Here is a 23,768-nt window from a genome sequence, read left to right as displayed (position 1 = left end):
TAGTGCTGTACGCGCCCACGCTCGCCATCCGCGCCACCACAGGACTTGTAGTGTTTCCTTTTCCTTCGGGGTTCTGCCGTGAAAATATAAAATAGAAAATCTGTTTGGGTTTTGAATTTTGGTGGTTTCAGTTACGGATAAGGCGGACTTCGTATTATTGATTGAGATCGTGCTGTAATTTGACCGTGCATGCCAGACCGGGTCGGCAACACTACAAAAAGCGACTGTACGGAAATAGCATCAGAAACTAATTGAAATTTACCTTATAATCTTGTTAAATACGCAGTATTAATTACAATATAGTCTTCATGGCTGTCCTCCTAATTTCTCTTGTAGGACGACCGGTCTTTCACTTCTCTCCGTTTGTTGAAAACTTCTTCAAATTGTCACTGTCATGATCAATTTACAAATTTGGCGATAACCACCTCGAATCACTATTGAAACAACCTCGCTTTGTAATATAATTTTAATTTCCACCCAAAAGCACATTCAACACATCGCCGAAAAATACACGTCTTTCGTATGAAGACAAGAGAGTGAGTGTCATCAATTAGTTGTTAAAAACAAAAACCTGCGCAAAAAGTAAAGAGACGAACAAAGTTATTTATAAAAATCGGTCGCTGGTGCAACGCTCTTCTGCGTGCGCGATTGTAAATTATATCTTTGTATTGGAGGAGGCGCGGTAGTCAAAGTACCATTACAATGCCTCCTCTACTGACACGCTCCGCAAGCGAGCGTGGCAGTATAGAAAATTTACATAGTTACATATATATATGAGAAAATAAGAAATTTAGATATTACAAAAAATATTTCTGAGCACAATGCACTTTGCTTATCAGTCTTTATATACAGTCTTTTCGGTGTGTATCTTCGTTAGGAGCTTCGACCATAGATACTAGCAGTCGTAACATTAATGTCTTCGAATTGCAGCGTATTATCGTTGCCTAGCACAGCATTTGAATTCATTACACATGATTCGTGTTTACAATGGATTTAATTCGAGCAATAAATGTTTCTATTATATTGCTCCAATGTCTTTAAACGTAGTATCGGATTCTGAGTGTGTGTCTACTGCCTGGAACTCTTGCGTGTGACTTGAAGAAAATCCAAAGTTTGTGCAATGTGTCAACACGAAATTGTGATCTCCAGCAGTCGAATTTTGGTGGCGTCTACCGGGGTATAAATGGTCAGTGGGGGCACAGGAAACACCTCACTGCCTACGACAGGTGATGAGCTTGTCTTTTACACCAATCTGAAGACCTGCCGGCTTCCACTACACCATACACTTCAAGACATATTGGCACTACGTAAATATTTCTTGACCAGTGTTCCATCACGTTAGTTTCTTCTTTGCATTTTCGGTTCTATTTGTATGAATCATGTGCTATATACACAAGTCCTTTGCAGTTCATTAACATCTCCTTAAAATACATTTCTTGATATGGTAAGTACATAAATATACAAATATTTACAATTAATCATTACATGAGATAGTTACATTGTTGTCATATAGTACATATACAGAATTAAATGATAAATATAGTAAATTTTTACGTTACATTCAATATCATTGTGCTGACATGTGAATTACATTACATTTAGATTGAAGTATACATTTTATTTGTTAGCTCATTCTTTTTTCTTTCATTCCTTCTTTTTTTTCCGTTACACTTGCAAGATTGGAAGATAATTGTGGCAACTCGCTAGAATATTCAATTTAAAATTCATCTTGCCTCCTGGAATAAAATTTACACATATTTCAAGCTTCAAGACAGCCCTCTGTAGGAGGATAGGTTCATGGGATGGTTGCTAACTACTTCATAAATACTAGTAAAGTCATCTCCTACAGTGGACTACACAAAATAAAATATGATAAATAAAATACTTGTTAACTTAATATAATGTAAAAGTTCCTATACCTAATACTGTTTCTAAGTGTGGTGTCCCCACTATTGCTGTTTCTAAGAGTGGTACCCCTCTATTACCGTTTCTAAGAGCAGTGCCCCGCTAAATATGTTAGGATCCTACAAGTATGTACTTCAGTATGGTAAGAGAGAGAGAGTGTGTGTGTGTGTGTGTGTGTGTGTGTGTGTCTATATATATATAGTTCAAGTCAATCATGTTCTTATAAAGTTTGTGTAGTTCATCTCCTTCCTTTCATGAGTATCAAGCAATATAAATAAATGTTTTACTTAATAAATAAATAAATCTTCTTAGATAATTGCAGCTGTGTTCCATGCTGTATATCCATTCTGTATTTACCTTGTGGTACCTGTAAAGTTCTGTTCATAAATAAATGTGTGTGTATGTCTCTCCGTACTGTCAGATAATCATGAATTATATAATGTCAAATATTTCATCATCATGTATAAATTTTTCTAAGGGAGGGATGAGTGTATGAGCCACAACAGAGGACTGATGTTTTGTTTACTCCTTTCTATTTAATGGTGCATTAGTTCAGTACAGTAGATGAGCTTGAATTATGTCATTAGATGACTGCTAAATATGTTCTCTTAAATAATTCTTCCAATCTGAAGTGTCAAGCCTACATAACTCCAAAAATTTCATTACAAGTTCCCATTAGTTTAGTGTTAGTGTTATAGACTTAAGTCTTCTGGTATATTTCCAACAGTGGCTGCTGTAAATAATTCTTTCCACATAAATCTATACTTTCACCTGTAGTTATAAGAATATATAAGACATCACATATGTTATTATCTCAGGCATACCAATCTTTCAATAAATAATATTCTTTCCACTACTTTCATTCTGTATTCCATGAGTACATGTGATATAGCGTTCAAATCTAGTTTCTCTCCTCTCAACATATTCTCAATTACTCATCCATTATTCATTCGTCACGAAATAACATACTTATTCCTCAGCATGTTTATATATGAGACTTACCAAACAAAAGCGCTGGCAGTTCGATAGACACACAAACATACACACAAAATTCTAGCTTTCGCAACAAACGGTTGCTTCGTCAGGAAAGAGGGAAGGAGAGGGAAAGATGAAAGGAAGTGGGTTTTAAGGGAGAGGGTAAGGAGTCATTCCAATCCCGGGAGCGGAAAGACTTACCTTAGGGGGGAAAAAGGACGGGTATACACTCGCACACACACACATATCCATCCGCATATACACAGACACAAGCAGACATTTGTAAAGGCAAAGAGTTTGGGCAGAGATGTCAGTCGAGGTGGAAGTACAGAGGCAAAGGTGATGTTGAAAGACAGGTGAGGTATGAGCGGCGGCAAATAGAAATTAGAAATTAGTGGAGATTGAGGCCTGGCGGATAGCGAGAAGAGAGGATATACTGAAGGGCAAGTTCCCACCTCCGGAGTTCTGACAGGTTGGTGTTAGTGGGAAGTATCCAGATAACCCGGACGGTGTAACACTGTGCCAAGATGCGCTGGCCGTGCACCAAGGCATGTTTAGCCACAGGGTGATCCTTATATATATATATTTTCCATTTACCTCTCTCCATATTACTATTTATCCTCTTATTAAACTAAAATTACATTCACTCATCTCATTCAATCACTCATATCAACATTACTATTATCACATGCCTCCTAAAGAAAATAATACTGTTCAGTTCTCTGCCTCCTCTAATGTGTATATGTCCCAATAGTAACTCCTCTTATAACCAAGTATCTAATTAGCTATTGGATGGTTCACATTGCTTTCTAGACTTACCTGCATTCATTAGATTGTAAGTATCTGTATAACTTAAATGTAGGCTCATCATAACTGTATATCATATTAGTTATCTTCTTCTCATTGGCTAACATTTTACTGTATGTATTTTTTCAAATTTCTGTGTGGATGTAGACCTCTGGCTTTATGTGTTAATGGATATTCTAATGAATATATGTGGAATATTTTCAATTCGGTATGGTCCAGAGTATAAGATCTGCCATTTCCTGTTTAAATGTTTCAGTTTTGTGGGTTTAGGATGTGTTCTTAGTAAAACTAACTCTTCAACTTGAAATGTTTGTGCTTTCCTGACACCTCTGTCATATTTCTGCTTTCTTTCCTTAGCTTTGTCACATAATGTTGTGTAAGCTTGTCTTACCTTTTCTTCTAAACTAACATGATTTGTTGTTGCTGTAAATTTAGGTAGAGGGTCTGTCCATTCATTTCTTTCTGTTTTATCCACAATTAATTCAGTTGGTGTGTATCCATTAGAAATGTGAGTTAAATTGTTCACTATTTGTTCAAATGGTGCTAGGTATTCTACCCATTTTGTGTGCTTCTCTGGTGTGTGTGTTCTCATAAACTGTCCAAATTCCCGAAATGTTCTTTCTACTGGGTTTCCTGCCGCGTGAAATCTTGAAATTAAAATATGTTTAACATTCTGTTCTTCAATAAAAGTCTTCCATTTTAAACTGGTAAAATATGTTGCATTATCCGTGATCATAACTTCAGGTTTTCCTATTCTTACAAAATAATCTGTTAATAGACGTCTGGTAATAGCAGTGGTAGAAACTGAACGTAAAGCATATAATTTTAAATACTTTGTGGAAACATCTAACACAGCAGGGATGTATTTCATTCCTTCACGTGCTTGTGGATAGGGTCCTGCAATATCTAAAGAAATTAGCTGTAATGGCCTCTTAGGTATGATTGGGTGCAATTCATTCATGCTTGTGCGATTAGAATATTTGGCTTTCTGACATATGATGCATTTCCTAATATTACTCAATACTCTTCGCCTTAAATTTGGAAAATAGCAATATTGTATAATCTTATATGTACATTTGGTTACACCATAGTGTCCCCAAGTTCTTTTTGTAAATAAAATAAAATCATCGACATGAGCTGCAGGTAAGCAAACACACCAATGCTGTGATTCAGGGTTTCGTCGGTGAAATAATACTTCTTTGTGTAATGTGTAATATTTTTCAAGATGTGGGTCTGTTCCTGCACGTAATTTATTCTTTTTCTGGATCCACCTGGGATCATTGTCCTGCAATATGGCTAGCTTCCTGCACATGTTTTTGTAGTAAGGTGCAAATGTACCGTCATACATGAGTAAAATTTTGAAATCTGATGTTTGTTCTGTCACATCTGAAAATTCTTGTAGGCCTTGTGGCAAACGAGATAGAGCATCGGCTATAATGTTGGATTCTCCTTTTATATATATAATATCAAAATCATATTCTTGTAGTGATGCACACCAGCGTGCAATACGTGAATGTAATAACTTGCACGATAGCAGGAAAGAAAGAGCTTGATGATCAGTATAAAGCTTAGTATGTTTTCCCTATAGAAAGTAGCGAAACTTGCGAAATGCCCGTACTATGGCAAGTGTTTCGCGCTTGGTCACTGAATATGACTTTTCGCATTCAGTGAGTGTGCGGCTAGCAAAACTTATAGGTTTTATGACTGTTCATTTTCTATATGAATTTGGAATAAAAATGCTCCGAGCCCATAGGAACTTGCATCTGTTATTAGGCAAAAGTCTGACATCATGTCAGGATGACATAACAACAGTGCATTAACTAAAGCATTCTTAATCGCTTCAAAATCTGTCTGACAGAACTCTGTCCATTTCCAAATATTATTTCTTTTGAGTAAAGATAGAAGATGTGGACTGTTAAGAAGGTGGTAGGGTACAAATTTCCTAAAGAATGAAGATAGACCAAGAAAGGCTTTGAGTTGTTTACGATTCTGTGGGGATGGAAAATTCTTTATTGCATCAATTTTTCTTGAGTCCGGATAGATGCCTTCAGTTGATTTGATGTGACCAAGGAATTTGATGTCTCCCCTCCCTAATTTCGTCTTTGATAAATTGATAGTGACACCTGCGTCAGAAAATTTAGTCAGAAGTTGCTTCAAAAGATTAACAAGTTCTTCCCAAGTAGTGGTGGCAATGACAATGTCGTCAACATAAACTGTGATTTGCAATAACAATTGTGGTCTAAGAACAGCATCTAAGGCTTCAATAAATACTCCAACACTCACTCGTAGACCAAAGGGTAGAACACAAAATTGATAACTACATCCCTCACATAGAAATGCAGTGTATTTACGACTGTTTTTATGGAGGTTCACCTGCCAAAACAATGAGCGGAGGTCGATATTGGTTAAATACTGTACATTATGAAATTTTAAAAGTTGTTCTTCCAAATTTGTCGGTCGTGTGTTGATTGGGATTATAACTTTGTTAATTTCTTATGTGTCCAGCACTAACCTTACACTACCATCCTCTTTATTAACTGCTAGGATCGGACTGCAATATGGTGAATGTGACCTTTCAATGATACCCCAAGCTTGCATTTTTTCAATCTCTTTCGAAACTGCGGGTTTCTTTGACCAAGGAATATTATAATATGTTCTACAGTATGTTTTGTGTGGTTTAACATCCATCTCATAAGTATAGCCTCTAATAATTCCAGGTTTCTCCACAAATACCTCAGCAAATTGCTGCAAAACTTCAAGTAATTAAAGTTGTTGTTCCTTTGTCAGATATTCAGATTCTGTGCATTTTTCATATAAATCATTAGGTATAATTCCTGAGCTACAGCTTCATTAAAAGTTAAATCACATATGTTTGTTGCTGGTGGATACACAAAATGTAACTGTTCAAACTTACCTTGTTTACTGTTTAAGTTTGTACCCTGTGTTAACTCTGTTGTCAGTTGTTGGTTTACGGTTAAATGACATTTCCCTTTTCCTAAATCTATGATTGCTTGATATTCATTCAAAAAGTCAATTCCTAATATGCAATGCATAACTAATTTGTCTACTACCAGAAAACTGTAATTGAGTGGCATATTTGAAAATGTGAAGTTAATTAGCGCTTGAAATTTCACATTCTTCGATTTGTTACCGGTGGCACTTATAATGTGTCAATTCTGTACTGGCAATGTTTGTATGTTCATTATTTGTTTGAGTTCATTACATAAGGACATTGAAATGACACTTGCTGCTGCTCCTGTATCTAACATTACTTCCACTTCATAACTACCAATCATAACTCGTGTTATAGCCTGAATAATCTTCTTTGCTTTACTGGTACTATTAAAATCTACATCCTGATACAATTCTTTTTCTATTTTCTTACTGTCATCATATCGGAGAAAACAAATCGTCGGTTCCGTTGCGCTCTGCTCCCTATCGACCGTAACTCGAGCGCTTAGCTCGGTCGTCGTTCGTTTTCTGGTAAATTCGGTTGTTGCTGCGGGTTGGGTTCATTGCCCAACTCAATAATATTTACATTTCTGTTGCGCGTCACCCAAGTATCAGCTGTTTGGTTGTTGACATTAACTCGCGTCGCATTGGGAGTTCCGTTAGGTAGGAATTGAGGGTTGCTGTATTGCATGTGTCGTGGCGGTGGTCCATTGTGATTTGCCCATACATTATTTTGTCCATGACGGTAACTGGTATTGTCATTACTGTTATTCCTGCAATACATGTTTGGATGTTGTTGTACGTTGTTTCTCTGAAAATATTCTGGATGCTACCTGTTATCCTCTCTTCTTTGATCTCTATGATTTCGGTTCCTTCTTCTGTTGTTATTATTTAGAATATAACTGTTATTGTTCTGATTGTAATTACTGTTCGGATAACCATTATAGTAATAATTACTGTTTCCTTGCCAATGCTGCGAGTTGTTTCTCCTAATATTGAATGGATTTGTCCCAGTGTAGTGCGAATTGTTTCTTTGAGTGTTTTGTTGTGGTGTCGGAGGCGGATTCCAATAGCTTCTGTCATTTCTGTTGTGCGTACGCGAATTGCTTGGATGGATTGGATACAATTGATTGAAATTCCTGATCTCATCTCTGTAAACAACATCTATCTCATCAACATAACTGAAAAAATTCTTTATGTTGTCCTCGGACACTCGTATTAATTTATCACAATAAGGAAATGGTAAGTGGCTTTTAAGTGTTCTAATTACGTCTGGAATATCTGCTGGTTTTGTCCAATATAATGTTTTGTCTAGGTAGCGTTCAAAGTATTGACGTAAAGTCTCTTTCTTCGGGTTGTAAATTTCTGGATTGTACACTTCTCGTTTTAAACTTTGCTGTTCTGTGATTGACCAGAATTCCTCAAGAAATGCTTGTTCAAACTGTTCAAATGTTAAACATCGTCTTTTCATTGCTGCTCCCCACTTAGCTGCTCTTCCACGTAACAGATTTGTAACATATCGAATTTTATCGGCTTCTAACCAATGTCTCGGGAAAATACCATCAAAAGAGTGGATGAAAACAATCGGATGCACTTTGTCTTTCTCATCACATGAAAATGTCTGAAAGTATCCATGTCGTACAAATGTTTCATCATCTACTCCCGATGGTATTATGGGTCCTGCATTTTGTGTCAAACTGTGCATAGTATGTGGTGATGTCGGATAGCAATTTTGATCTTGTGGTAGCATTGAAAATGGTTCATTGGGATTTGTATCACTCATTGGTAATTCTATTTTCTGCTGTGTGCTGGGTCTAGCATTATTCGGATTCTCATTTGTGTTTTGGTTGCCTGTTATGGGTTTTGGTATCACTGGCAAACTTGGTATTACATTTTCTTTGAGTTTACTTACCTCTTTCTGAATATTATCTGTTTCTCCCTTTACTTGTACCTTTGTCTTATCTAAAATGATCTGTGTCATTGTCTCAAACTTCTCGTCTAAATAATCATCACATAATTTGCATTCATGTACAAGTTTCTCTGCTAGAGTTGTCATTCTTCAAAGATGCTACATCTGCTCTGTCTTCAAGTTTTTCTAACTTTTCCTGTAAGGATTTCTGCTCCAATGTTACATCATTTAATCTGTCTGAAAGGTCTGTAATCGTCAGGTCTAAGTGTTCTTGGTTTGTTTTTACGGAATTGTGTGACTGTCATAATTCGTCAACTTGGTGACTGGTTTTCTGTTGTTCAAAAACTACTGTTAACAATTTCTCATTACATCATTGTCAGTCAGTTTATGTCTCGTCACTGAATTCCACAAATACCTTTTCTTGTCTCGTAACCTTGTCTGATAAGTCAGTAAATTTCCTTTTAAGACTACTGGTGGTTTCTGTCAAGTCGGCAATTTGTCTCGATTGTTTTTCAAAATTTTGTTTTATGTCTCGTGTCAGTTCATCGAATTTAGTGTCAAGTTTCCCAATGTCACGTTTTAAATTGTCATTTTTCTCGTCTAAAGCATCAAATCTTTTGTCAAGTTTTCTGTTTTGGTCACCAAGTAACTTCAGAATCTGGTTGAGCATGTCAGAGTCCTGTGTCTTAGTTTCGTCATTTTTTCGTGTCTGATTGATGTCTGGTTCTGAAGTTGACGTTGTCAATGTCGCGTTTTGTCGCGTAGTACTCACTCTCCATTCGCCTGTATATCTGTTTAAATATAGGGGTTGTTGTCGTAATCGATCCGGTAAAATTATGTCTTGAACATCCTCAATTAAGTTCAATATTCATTTGACTGTCGGACATGTTTTGCAATGTGTCACTTTCACAAAGCTCGTCCGCGGAAACAATTTCTACGCGTCTAGCGTCCATCTTGCAGTTTTCGTAATTAATTGCAAATAAAATTTTCCAATGGCAAAAAAAAGGAAAAAAAATTAAAATATGATATGTTGAAATCTGAAATTTCTCTTATGGAAATGGATATTTCGATATGATTTTTAATTAGAAATTGAATTATTAAACTGGTACTGAAATTTCCCTCTCACAAATAAATGACTGTGAATATGCTCTTCACTTATCATTTGCAATAATAGTAAATCAATTTTAACTACAATTTGAAAAAAATAATTGCGAAATAAATGGATCGGAATAAAGGAAGTACAGGTGGCTGCTTGAAACTGTAAAAAATGTAAAATTCTGTACTCACCAATTTTTTTTTTTTTCCAGTCTTATGTTGCAAATGTAGCGTCAAATATACAGTTTTCAATCCAAAATTTTTCTTTCGCGTCCGTGCAAATTATTTTATGGAACGTTATCCTTTTTCCTTTTTTTTTTATTTTTTTTAAATTTTTTTTACCAAATTAATTTCCTCAGCATGAAAATGAAAATTAACACGAATTAATAACAGGGAAAACAATATTGTTGTAAATTTCATGCACGTAACATTACAATTGAAATGAATGAGACTTAGTCCAAATTCATTTTCTGATGCTATAAAGTGGTTAAAATGAGATCAAATGTCCAAAATTTATAATAATTGCACCTGTATGAAATCCGGAGATTGTAAGTCCTGTCACCAGGACGCCAATTGTAGTGTTTCCTTTTTCTCAGGGTTCTGCCGTGAAAAATATAAAATAGAAAATCTGATTGGGTTTTGAATTTTGGTGGTTTCAGTTACGGATAAGGCGGACTTCGTATTATTGATTGAGATCGTGCTGTAATTTGACCGTGCATGGCAGACCGGGTCGGCAACACTACAAAAAGCGACTGTATGGAAATAGCATCAGAAACTAATTGAAATTTACCTTATAATCTTGTTAGATACGCAGTATTAATTACAATATAGTCTTCATGGCTGTCCTCCTAATTTCTCTTGTAGGACGACCCGTCTTTCACTTTTCTCCGTCTGTTGAAAACTTCAAGTTGTCACTGTCATGTTCAATTTACAAATTTGGCGATAACCACCTCGAATCACTATTGAAACAACCTCGCTTTGTAATATAATTTTAATTTCCACCCAAAAGCACATTCAACACATCGCCGAAAAATACACGTGTTTCGTATGAAGACAAGAGAGAGTGTCATCCATTAGTTGTTAAAAACAAAAACCTACGCAAAAAGTAAAAAGACGAACAAAATTATTTATAAAAATCGGTCACTGGTGCAGCGCTCTTCTGCGTGTGCGATCGTAAATTATATCTTTGTATTGGCGGAGGCGCGGTAGTCAAAGTACCATTACAAGTACTAGAAGTGGCTAAAGAATGCCTTGGAACAGTAGTGTGTAAAAGTAGGATGAAGCAAACAGCTTGGTGGAATGACACAGTCAAGGCAGCCTGTAAAAGGAAAAAGAAGGCGTATCAGAAATGACTACATACTAGAACTCAAGTAGACAGAGAAAGTTATGTTGAAGAAAGAAACAAAGCCAAACAGATAATTGCAGCATCCAAGAAGAAATCTTGGGAAGACTTTGAAAACAGGTTGGAGACTATGGGTCAAGCTGCTGGAAAACCATTCTGGAATGTAATTAGCAGTCTTTGAAAGGGAGGTAAGAAGGAAATGACAAGTATTTTGGACAGGTCAGGACAACTGCTGGTGAATCCTGTGGATACCTTGGGGATATGGAGGGAATATTTTGAAGAGTTGCTCAATGTAGGTGAAAATGCGATCAGGAATGTTTCAGATTTCGTGGTAGAATGGGATAGGAATGATGATGGAAATAGGATCACATTTGAGGAAGTGGAAAAAATGGTCAATAGATTGCAGTGCAATAAAGCGGCTGGGGTGGATGAAATTAAGTCGGAACTCATCAAATACAGTGGAATGTCGGGTCTTAAATGGCTACACAGGATAACTGAAATGGCCTGGGAGTCGGGACAGGTTCCATCAGACTGAACAAAAGCGGTAATCACACCAATCTTTAAACATAGAAACAGAAAAGATTGTAACAACTATCGAGGTATCTCTTTAATCAGCGTTGTGGGTAAAATCTTCTCAGGTATTGTTGAAAGGAAAGTGCGAGTATTAGTTGAGGACCAATTGGATGAAAATCAGTGTGGGTTTAGGCCTCTTAGAGGTTGTCAGGACCAGATCTTTAGCTTACGGCAAATAATGGAGAAGTGTTATGAGTGGAACAGGGAATTGTATCTGTGCTTTATAGATCTAGAAAAGGCATATGACTGGGTTCCTAGGAGGAAATTATTGTCTGTTCTATGAGATTATGGAATAGGAGGCAAACTTTTGCAAGCAATTAAAGGTCTTTACATGGATAATCAGGCAGCAGTTAGAGTTGACGGTAAATTGAGTTCATGGTTAAGAGTAGTTTCAGGGGTAAGACAAGGCTGCAACCTGTCTCCACTGTTGTTCATATTATTTATGGATCATATGTTGAAAACAATAGACTGGCTGGGTGAGATTAAGATATGTGAACACAAAATAAGCAGTCTCGCATATGCGGATGACTTAGTTGTGATGGCAGATTCGATTGAAAGTTTGCAAAGTAATATTTCAGAGCTAGATCAGAAATGTAAGGACTATGGTATGAAGATTAGCATCTCCAAAACGAAAGTAATGGCAGTGGGAAAGAAATATAAATGGATTGAGTGCCAAATAGGAGGAACAGAGTTAGAACAGGTGGACGGTTTCAAGTACTTAGGATGCATATTCTCACAGGATAGCAACATAGTGAAAGAACTGGAAGCGAGGTGTAGCAAAGCTGATGCAGTGAGCGCTCAGCTACGATCTTCTCTCTTCTGCAAGAAGGAAGTCAGTACCAAGAGTAAGTTATCTGTGTACCGTTCAATCTTCCGACCAACTTTGTTGTATGGAAGCGAAAGCTCGGTGGATTCAGGTTACCTTATCAACAAGGTTGAGGTTACGGATAGGAAAGTAGCTAGGATGATTGCAGGTACTAGTAGATGGGCACAATGGCAGGAGGGTGTCCACAATGAGGAAATCAAAGAAAAACTGGGAATGAACTCTATAGATGGAGCAGTCAGGGCGAACAGGTTTAGATGGTGGGGTCGTCTTACACGCATGGGAGAAGCAAGGTTACCCAAGAGACTCGTGGATTCAGCAGTAGAGGGTAGGAGGAGTCGGGGCAGACCAAGGAGAAGGTACCTGGATTCGGTTAAGAATGATTTTGAAGTAATAGGTTTAACATCAGAAGTGGCACCAATGTTAGCACTGAATAGGGGCTCATGGAGGAATTTTATAAGGGGGGCTATGCTCCAGACTGAATGCTGAAAGGTATAATCAGTCTTAAATGATGATGATGATTAATTAATCCAATGTATTTTCTGTTCCATGTACTGTGTATTAAGAGTATGATTGCAAGAGTTGAAGAAGATTAAGCAGTTCACTCATGATGTCATAGTCATGAACGCTTGATACACTGATGTGATCTATTCGCCCTGTTGTAGGGGCCCGACTGTACTACGCTGCACGGTGTCGTGGTTGCACAGCTGGATCTTGCCACGGACATCGGGAGGGAAGTTTCAGACCGTGCAGCCTATTGGGCACAGTTTGAGTCGAGTCATGACATCCTCTGGTTGCACAAAAATCATTGTTCAACATCGTGGCATTGCTGACAGAGTTCCTCTGAGCCATAGTCTATAGGTAGCGGTCATCCACTGCAGTAGTAGCCCTTGGACGGCCTGATTGAAGCATGTCATCAACAGTTTCTGTCTCTCTGTATCTCCTCCATGTCCGAACAACATCGCTTTGGTTCACACTGAGACGCCTGGACACTTCCTTTGTTGAGAGCCTTCCTGGAACAAAGTTACAATGCAGACATGATCAAACTGCAGTATTAACTGTCTAGGCATGGTTGAACTATAGACAACATGAGCCGTGTACCTCCTTCGTGGTGGAATCACTGGAACTGATTGGCTGTCAGTCCCCTCCATCTAATAGGTGCTGCTCATGCATGGTTGTTTACATCTTTGGGCACTTTTAGTGGAGCTCTGAACAGTCAAAGGGACCGTGTCTGTAATACAATATTACAATATCCACAGACAATATCTGTCTTCAGGAGTTCTGGGAACCGGGGTGATACAAAGCTTTTTTTGATGTGTGTATATGATTTAATATACAGTTTGGAAGTTAGGAGATGAGGTACTGGCAGAAGTAAAGCTTTGAGGACGGGGCGTGAGTTGTGCTTGGGTAGCCCAGTTGGTAGAGCTTGGTAGAGCACTTGCCCACGAAAGGCAAAGATCCTGAGTTCGAGTCTCAGTCCGGCATACAGTTTTAATCTGCCAGGAAGTTTCATATCAGCGCACACTCCGCTGCAGAGTGAAAATCTCATTCTGGAAACGTATATTACCTGCCATATCATCCTACTAGAAATATCTTTAAAAACAGTAGTTTTGAGTGCATTTTTGAATGGATATTTTAAATATGTATTTTTATAATGTATTTTGAAAGATATTTTGATTTTTACAGATTTACTTGTATGTTCCTCTCGTGCTGTCATATCTATGTCATCATTTACTGCTGTACTTTAAACACACTTTAAACACAAGTTTAAGTACTATAGTAGAGCCACATTAATCTTTAGGCCTGTCAGCCTACTTTAAACATAAATCGCCATACTGGAAGGAGAATATGTACTTCATGTGATGTCAGTGTAAGTTTCCTGTATTGCCTCAATTTTTATCTTTTACAGTGTATATTCTGATGATGCTCTTGTTAGTCTGAAGAGTGAAACCAGTCAATACAACAAAAAAGTGTGATTTGTAGCTGTTTCCAAAAATTTAATTTGGATATTGCATAATTAGAAAATCTGCCCAAATGGAAACTCAATATGAGGCCTCTGCAGGTGCTGATAACGCTTCTCAGATGATTATGCAGCTTCTCTGTCTCCTTCACAGTGACCACTTAATGTCCTAATCTGTTCATGCCTTTTTTATATTGTACCAGACCTGGTAACAACACAAAACATAAAAAACAGTAATGCACTCTTATGGCCATTCTACCCGTTGCAGGTGTGTGTGTGTGTGTGTGTGTGTGTGTGTGTGTGTGTGTGTGTGTTTGTTTCTAAATGCATTAACTGGATGGGCCTACTTTCTTATTTGTTTTGAATTGTAGATCATTTTTGATGTCTGGAGCCTGGTTTGCACAGGAGAAGATACAGGAGAATGAGCATCTGCCAAGAAATGTTCTGTCTTTTGTAAATGGTACGTAAGTGAACAGCCTTTGATTACATTTGGTTCACAGTTACTTACACTCACACTTGTTCCACTGGTTGAATTGGAGTGAGTGATGGAGTGGTCTGGAAAAAAAAAAAAAAAACAAGTAATGTTGGTGATGCAGCACTATATGTATCATATATGCTTCTGGGAGCCAAGTGATCCACACAACAAATGCGAAACAAAAAGAAATATGATAAGTAGATAGTTGCCAAAGCTCTTACAGGTCCAGCTGGGGATGTGAGAATGATGATAAATCCATTACATGCTTCTATCAGGTGAGAACGGAGCCAATAAGTACAAGCTTTCTTGTTTCTTCTTGTTAAAAAGGAAAAGCATAACATAATTCTGCAAAAGTAAACAAGTATGAATGTGTGTCTATTGTGCTGACTGAACTAAAAATGTACAAAATATTTTATCATTCTCTCTGCTTAAGAGCATGGTAGCTGTAACTAAATTGATGATGCCTGTCATTTTAGAGGTTTTTAATGTTAGACCTGAATAAATAAAAATCTTTTTCATTGATTATGCAATCTCTCTTCTAACTCATTTGACACGTTTACATACATTTGATGCTTCATTAATCATACTTTCACATTATAATCATTATAAGTAGTAGCGCGCATGATAATGGGATGTTCGTGCTAGAACACTTGTCTCATTAAATTTAATTTCATGATTTCCATCTCGAAAAACATGCTCAGCTACGGCCGATTTTTTGATGTGTCCTAAGCGACAGTTTCTTTTATGTTCAGCTAAGCGTGTATTTACACTTCTTTTCGTTGTTCCAATATATACTTGTCCGCAACTGCATGGAATTTTGTATACCCCAGGTGTTGCTAGGGGATGTCGGGCGTCTTTTGCAGTTCTTAAATATTCCTTAATCTTCTTGGTGGGTCTGAAGATTGTTTCGATCCCATACTCGGCCAGAACTTTCCCGACACGGTCCGTAACCTTATTAATAAATGGTAGGAAAACTTTTCCAGTAGGTGACCATTGTTGCTCTGGACAATGCAGATTTTGTTGGCTCTGGCCACCATGGTTTTAATGACACCTCTTTTTTGCCTAGGGTGATGGTTAGATTCCTTGTGAAGGTATCAATCCGTGTGAGTGTTCTTTCTATATACCTTGTGGCCCAGCGTCCCATCCACCCGTTTAATTACCGACACATCCAGGAAATTGAGTTGACCATTGCTCTTTTTCTCCATTGTAAACTGTATCTTCGGATTAATGCTGTTCAGGTGCACCAAGAAGACATCCAACTCTTCTTCACCATGAGTCCACACTACAAATGTGTCATCAACATAGCGGTACCATTTAGCAGGCTTTTTACTGGCAGTCTGCAGCGTTGGCTGTTCGAAGATCTCCATAAATAAATTGGCAACAGCTGGGCTGAGAGGGCTTCCCATAGCCACCCTGTCGATCTGTTCATAAAACTAGTTATACTGGAAATAAGTTGTCGTCAGGCAGTGTTTAAATAAAGCCACTATGTCAGTCGTAAAAATATCTGCTATATATGAAATAGCTTCGTTTACAGGCACAATGGTAAACACTACATCGAAGCTCACAAGAATATCACTTGGGCTGATGTTAATCTCCCTCAGTTTTTCAATAAAATGCGCCGAGTTGTTAATGTAACTGTCCGTTCTGCCAATGTGTGGCTGCAGCAAGCAGGTGAGATATCTGGCCACCTCTTGTGTCGGAGATCCTATGGCACTCACATTGGTCTCAACGGGACCTGTGGTTTATGCACCTTTGGGAGTCCAAAAAGTCTTTGTGGATAAGCTTCGTTTTGCAGAGATGTTTTTTATCATCCAGAGAAAGAGAAGATTGTTTCACCAGTTGATTGGTATTTCTCAATATTTTGGTTGTAGGATCCTTCTGAAGCTTTTTGTACATAGTGGGATCCAAAAGGTCACTAATCTTCTTGTGATAATCTTCGGTGTTCAGCAAAACCGTAGCATTTCCTTTATCAGCTGCAAGTACAATAATGCTCTTACGCGCATTGATCTCCCTCAGTGCCCTCCTTTCCGATTGAGACAAATTGCTGGTAGATGGTTTCGCTTGGCGTAATATTCTGGCTGTTTCAGTCCCGATTTCATCCGCGGAGTGCGATGGTAACAAACGGATTCCTGCCTCCACATTTGCTATAATGTCCTCCGTAGCAACCTTTAGTGGCGTGACTGGAAAGTTGCCTCCTTTCGACAGAACTGAATGTTTCTCTTTTGTTAATTCTCTCCCAGACATGTTAATTACAGTTCGAGAGTTGCCAGCGACTGATGTTTCACCTCTGCCTTTCTGTAGGCCATGGAATTTCCTCTTATTGCCTATTAGTTGCCATTTCTGCACTGAGCTCCACGGTCCTGAATGTTAGACAGTCCACCTTATTCCAGTCATAACACTGCATTATGCTACTGATATATAAATGGAGATGTAAGAGCTTACCGCTAGTTTCCGCTAGTTCTCGCCGCGTATGGTTAATTCGTTCAGATATCGCTAAGACTGCTATCCGTGCTTCTTCACAGAGCAGGCGAGCCACCCACCTCCACACTCTGTTAACTGGCACAGACATTAAACACCTTGTCACCGACTTGCGATTCCACCACCCTTCGACCACTGTCCGTAGATGCTAATGACGGTAGTACGCCAAAATCCAATGAACTGTGCAGTTTCCACAGTGCTCGTAGCCACTTGTTCTCACATCACATACCTACAGTGCACCAGGCTGCACTGAATCTGGCAATAGGCAGCGGCCTCACAATTTTGGCGTATCGGTGTAAACACGGATTACTGTCACGATACCGTGAGCAGACTGCCGAGAGACCACCGCCGGAACATTGCGGAGACAGGTGTCGGTTCCCGTGTTAGTGCAGGGGCTCTGCGTACGTGGTCGCTAGCCAGCTGTGCGATTGCCGTTCGTGACGAAACAGTGACGCAGTTTTGCGGTGTTCTGCAGCCACTGTACGTGCGGTACCGGGGCCACCCGCTGGGGGAGTCGCGGTCGCCGCTTGTGGGGAAGCTGCTGGCACTGGTGTTCGGACTGCTGTTTCTGGGACTGGCATTCGTGGCGCAGTTCCTCGGTGGCGTGCTGCAGGCCAGCCTCACGATATTCGGCGCCGTCGGCGGACCCGTGCTCGGCTTCTTCTCGCTCGGCATGTTCCTGCCCCACGCCAACGAGCCGGTACGTACTCCTCGTCCTGCTGCCTCGCCAGAGTCTCTGCTAGGGAGGTCTGGTGTGTAGAACTGGGATGCCGAGGTATACCGGTAGTGAACTCGCTTATCTATTGTTATTGGCACTGTGATGAAATAACTGAAGTAAAGCGGATGAGACATAGCAAGCCTGACAGACTCCCACAGTGATCTGTTTGTACCATTACCCCTCAGTGTTCTCAGAAGTAAATACAAGAGACGACATGAGACCTGTTTTTCTGTCAGTGTTGAAATAAATGATTTTGTTTTATCTGCCATTCAGTGTTAATTCATTATCAGGGTTTGTTGTGGCTTGCACAAGGCATCTACAGATGCGGAAGAGATTTTAGGGTTCAAATTTCGTTGTGTGTACTATATTAAAAGATCTGTAACAGGCAGGTTACTTCTTTTCTCCACATTTCATTCAATCTTTACTGATAATTTACATCTATATTTCTACCATACACATCACTGTGAAGTGCGTAACATATGGTATGTCCCACTGTCCCAGTTATTAGGATTTCTTCCCATTGCATTCATGTACGGAGTGCAGGAAGAATGATTTTTGAATGCCTCTGTTCATGCAGTAATTATTCTAATCTTACCCTCACAATCCCTATCTGAATTGTCGCATCCTGTACAACACAATGCACCTTGCCTTTATGCTACACGGAAACTTACTTCCAAAACATGTCAGACTGTAACTGGTGCTGCTCGCCAAGGGTCAGCGGGTCCAAAACATCCAAAGATATTGCTTGCTGTAAGTATCAATCACATCGTAAATATAAGCAACTTTGTGCATATTTCATTTATAATTAATTTTTAATTTTTGTAGTTCAGTATCCAATATTAATGCCAACAGTAGTAGTAATTGTGGTGATGGTGAGGAGGAGGAGGGGGAGAATGTTTCTAGTTACATGAATGCACTAAATATGCATGACAGTTTTAAAATTACATTATTTGTGGGAAAATAATTTTCCTTATATAAATTTTTGTTAGTTTGTGTGTGAATGTTACACTAATTTTTTAATGTTGTAATCCAAAAAAATTGTGGAAGATATCTTGTTGCACCATAAAGGAAATTAGGAGTCTATCACATACTTCACTGATACTATTGAGCTGTTCCATTACATACTGAACATCACCAACAAACTGGTTACATACAGCTCTCCCCAAACACGTCATGTCTAAGCTGCTTAATGACTGCAACCTTCATTACTTGAACCTGCTTGCTGTGTTTGAGCCTCGGTCTCCCTCTGCAATTTCTGTCCCCCACACTTCCCGTCCGTTACCAAACTGATGATTCTTTGATGCCTCCAGATGTGTACCACTCATCTGATCTTTTTTTGTTCAGGTGTGCCACAATTATTTTCTCTCCAATTTGATTTGGTACCTCTTCCGTAATTATCCAAACTACCCACATGTCTCTTAGCATTCTTCTGTAGCACCCATTTTGAAAACGTTCTATTTTCTTTTTGTCTGTAGTGTTTATTGTTTTTGTCTAACTTCCATATAATGACACATTCCAAACAAATTCTTCCAGAAAAAACTTACTTAAATATGTGTTAGAAATTAAGGTATTTCTCTTTTTCAGAAAAGTTTCCCTTTCCCTCCTTCATCCTCTCTGCCCTCATTGTCACAGTCAGTGGCTCCTTTTCATTCTGGTGTCCAGGTGAGCTACCCCTCCTTCTAACATTCCCCAATCTATCCATCTCTGTTCCCTGAGAAAGGAACTAATAGTGCCATAGTGCCAACTGCAATGATTAGCCCTTTTGCTTTAGATCGGTCTATAAAATAATTGTCAATTAGGATGAGCAGTACTCTGATAGATCCTTAAGTGTGAATAAATGAAATTTAAAAGGAGGGAACCTGATAGCACTCAGTTAAAAAATGGGTGATAACTTGTGTAGGCTTTCATATCACCTGTCCGAAGATAATACTAAGAATGATTATAAAATGAAATCTCGAAACCAGTTGTAGCAAAAGTTCTGAAAAACCAGGACTTGGGAGGGTCCTGAGAATATGTGTGAAGGGAAGGAAGGAAGGAAGAAAGAAAGGAAGGAAAAATTAGTATTTAATCCAGTCGACATTGAAATCAATTGAGACGGAGCAGAAGCTCAGGATGTTCAAGGATGTGGAAAAAAATTGGCTATGCCCTTCCAAAGGCATCATCCTGGAGTTTGGCTGGATTGATTTTGAGAAATCATGGAAAACCTAAACGTGGATGACCAGACACAGATTTGAACTGTGGCTCTCCCAGGTAGGAGTCCAGCGTGCTAACCAATGCACCAGCTCGCTTTGTATCAGTAAAGGAATTGACACATGAGACACCAGTTTTAGCAATGCAAGACTGCTATTCCAGTGTTAAGGTCAACTTACTGACCTGACGGCAGCCATCCGTGAAACTGAGACAGACATTGCGAGAATTGTAACAGCTCAGTATATGTCATATAACAGTTTTAGCTTACCGAACTTGCACATAAACATCTGCACCTTCTGCTGCTTGATAGTTGAATGTGGTGCACTGTTATTAAATGATATCCCAACACTGTGGAACAATGTGTTCGTTTCTCTTCACATTTATTAACACACAGCTCAGTTGATGGTCAGCTTTGTGAACTATAGAATGTCCGTATCTTTGCCGACATCATTAAGCGGCAGCAATCAGTAAAAAGTCCGCCAACACAAATGACCCTGTTTTGCACTATTCCATTGTTGTTTCACAGTTGTGGGGCTATACCAATTCCTTCGTTTTTGCTTCAGCTAGGTTGGTGATTGACATATGTCCAAGTGATTAGCAGTAACATAAAATAAACAGCGAGTTAGGAAACAAAAAAAATTCATGGGCCACGCACGAAAGTGACACAGATGGTGAGCTAGCAGCAAAACCCCCTAATGAAGCTGTTCCCTACGAGTTAATTAGTAATCAAATAATTGGTTGGTTGGGGTCTGATGCAGCTGTATACCGTGGGTCATTACCGAGAAGTAACACCTATTCGTGGCAACAGAGCGACGTAATGAAAGTTTATTTCATTATAGTTTAGTTAAGCAATGCTTTAGCAAGGGTATGTAAGTTTATTTTACGGTTGTGTAATCAAACTAAGATTAAACAATGATTTTGCTCACACATCTTAATCTCGGTATCATAAAGACCACTACTCTTTACAAGTGTACAAAGTATACCGTATGCCGGCTTGTGTTACGAAAAATGGTGAACCCACTGGATGGTTAAGTTCGTTTCCCGTTGCTTCACTTTTAAGGGTAGTAATCAGTGACATTTTTCCTCGTTACTTTTCTTAACAATCGACACGAATTTCCCAAATACTTTGGTATCAGAAATGGCAGTATTAGTCTTGCCCAGATTGCATAAATATCTTCAGATGCCCACGAGGCTTTCTCATCCTTCAGTTCTTTCTGCTCACCGTCAACTGAAAGAGCGACGTGAACTTTTCTCAGATCCCTGCAGACTCTTTTGACTATTTTTCATCCCCTCTTCCTACTGAACGCCTACTGCTACGTGACGGTGTTGCAGGGAGCCATAACGGGCCTGGCCACGGGGCTCGCCTTCTCCATGTGGGTCGGCTTCGGCGTCCCCCAGCCGGACGCAGTAAGGCTGCCCACCAGGACGGACGGCTGCGACTTCAACGTTTCGGCCACACCGCCGCCGCCCACCCAGGACCCCAGGTCGGCCGCAGCATCTCCTCAAACATTTCCGCAGCGTCATAAATTAACACTGTACTTTTGGGTGCTCAGCAGAGTTGTCAGTTCCATTATTCCACACGATACTTCAACGACTGACGCAGTCATCTTCTTCAGTTGACGTGAGATGTATTGTTAAGTGTACCTGCTGCCTGGACTCTCACAAAATTCAATTTTTTTCCCTTTTTTCACACATTATATCACCTTTGCTATCACCTGCATGACATTAAAATATTTAGTTTATAACCTTGAAGGCACACATTCTTTTGATCCCCTTGGGGGAAGGTTTGGGTCATAAGTTGTTAGTTCCACACCTCACGGGTTCCATGCTACAGAGGAAAAACTTTGCTTATTGATATGTAATTTTTAATAGCACATGGAACCTGTTTTGGGGTCTAGATTCTTCTTCATAAATCTCATTTCTTAGTAACAGTATTATGAAAAGGATAGTTGCTACTCACCATATAGCAGATATACTGAGTTGCAGACAGGCACCAGAAAATGAGTGTTTGGCCAACAACTACTCATTGGGCGCTTCCCCCCCCCCCCCTCCCCCCCACCCACCCACACACACACACACACACACACACACACACACAGACATGCAAATGGGGCTCACTCATAGATGACAGCAGTCTCTGTCTGATGAGGCCACAAACCAAGTCAGGTCTCAGTAGCCAGAGACTGCAATTATCTTTCTCATAATGTTATTACATTCCACACTGGATTTACCTTTTTTTTTTAAAAGAAAGTCATACGAGGGCTGTTCAGAAAGCAAGGTCCAATCAGTTGCAAAAAAGGAAACCACAGTGGAAGCCTGATGAAGTTTTGCACAGATCTGTAGGACAGTGTCTGTAATACACCTGTCGATTGCGCGTCACGTCGCTCCTCACAGTTCTGAGTGCACAGTGAGAATGTAAAGATGCCCCAATTTGGAAGGGAAGGGGGGGGGGGTGCACAGAGATTCCCAAGGATTCCACCTAATGACTTATTTTGTACTAATTGGTCTATTTTGTTGAGTAATGGAGGGAAGTTCCCAGATTATAGTTCCTTACATGGGTGCTGAAAGACATGTTCCCATGTTCTCATAGAATATGACTTTGTTTTTGACTTGGAGATATCTTTTTGTAAAGAATGATGTTAAAATTTGTATTACACCACTATTTATAGCTGAGTTTGACTCCTAGCTCCTGCTGCACTGCTTCACATGTTTGTTTTACTGAGATGACACGATTTTTTCTGAAATACACATTCTCTTGGTGTTCCAGATATTTTGCTAGCTGGTATGTAGTGGGTCTTCTAAAGCCACCGTGTCCTGCTGTATGATTAAAATATGTTTGAATAACTGTTGCAATAAAAAGTCACACGTCTGTCTGTGGACACGATATGTAGAGTTGACTAAAAGAAATTGCAGGGCTCAGGTGCTAGAAATATTTCATTAACATAGTGAACAATAAATAGTTAAGAATAACACTAATCGTAAGTACATTGTTGTACTTGTTGTTCTTGCTTGCTGTCTGGAAAAAAAGGGGTATGATTTTACCAAAAGGGTGTCTGGATCTTGACAACGTTTCAGAACAATATATCCTTCTCCTTCTTGGTCTCAGTATACTAGCACAATTCATTCATGCAATAAAATAGTCAACAATACATTTCTGTCATGTTCTCAGAATTATCTAATCAGGTATAAAATAAAATTCTTAAAAAAAAAATAAAGAAATAAATAAAATAATAAATTTCAGTTTTTCAGATTTGTTCACACATAAACAATGTGTTTCACATGGGTGCAATGGAGAGAAGTTGCAGTTTTGCCTCCACATGTCTGATCATCAACACAGTTACAAAACGGGTTCCTTTCTCCACAGCTCACTGCCAACTACCTCCAGCTAGAGAAACATAAACCAAAGATATAAGATGGATTGTACAGTATCACTCATATCGGTATTTGTTCACAAATGGAATGTGTATAATACTTTAATCAAATAGTAATTTAAGTTTTGTTAAGCTTGAATAATCAATTAGTGTCAGATGCAATAAATTTAAAATGGGGTTTTAACAGTTTTAAAT

At 39.0% G+C, this 23,768-nt stretch overlaps 1 protein-coding gene across 8 annotated transcripts in view; it reads left to right on the top strand.

Annotated features, from left to right (window-relative positions):
• LOC126213498 (putative sodium-dependent multivitamin transporter) overlaps positions 1 to 23,768 on the top strand; it is a 1,462,669-nt gene that overhangs the window by 802,488 nt on the left and 636,413 nt on the right. For 2 of the 8 annotated variants that reach the window (XM_049941330.1, XM_049941333.1), the window contains exon 10: positions 21,535 to 21,686. The exons of 5 other annotated variants lie outside the window; for them this stretch is intronic. In XM_049941330.1, coding sequence (XP_049797287.1) covers positions 21,535 to 21,686 — 152 coding nt within the window. Of the gene's footprint in view, positions 1 to 17,769; positions 17,995 to 21,534; positions 21,687 to 23,768 lie in introns of all 8 variants that reach the window. One more of the 8 variants, XM_049941334.1, reaches the window with a different exon arrangement.

Source organism: Schistocerca nitens, chromosome 11, assembly GCF_023898315.1.
Source record: "Schistocerca nitens isolate TAMUIC-IGC-003100 chromosome 11, iqSchNite1.1, whole genome shotgun sequence".
Lineage (NCBI taxonomy): Eukaryota > Metazoa > Arthropoda > Insecta > Orthoptera > Acrididae > Schistocerca > Schistocerca nitens.
Note: the sequence above shows the minus strand (reverse complement) of the source record. Positions and strands in the feature narration are given on the sequence as shown.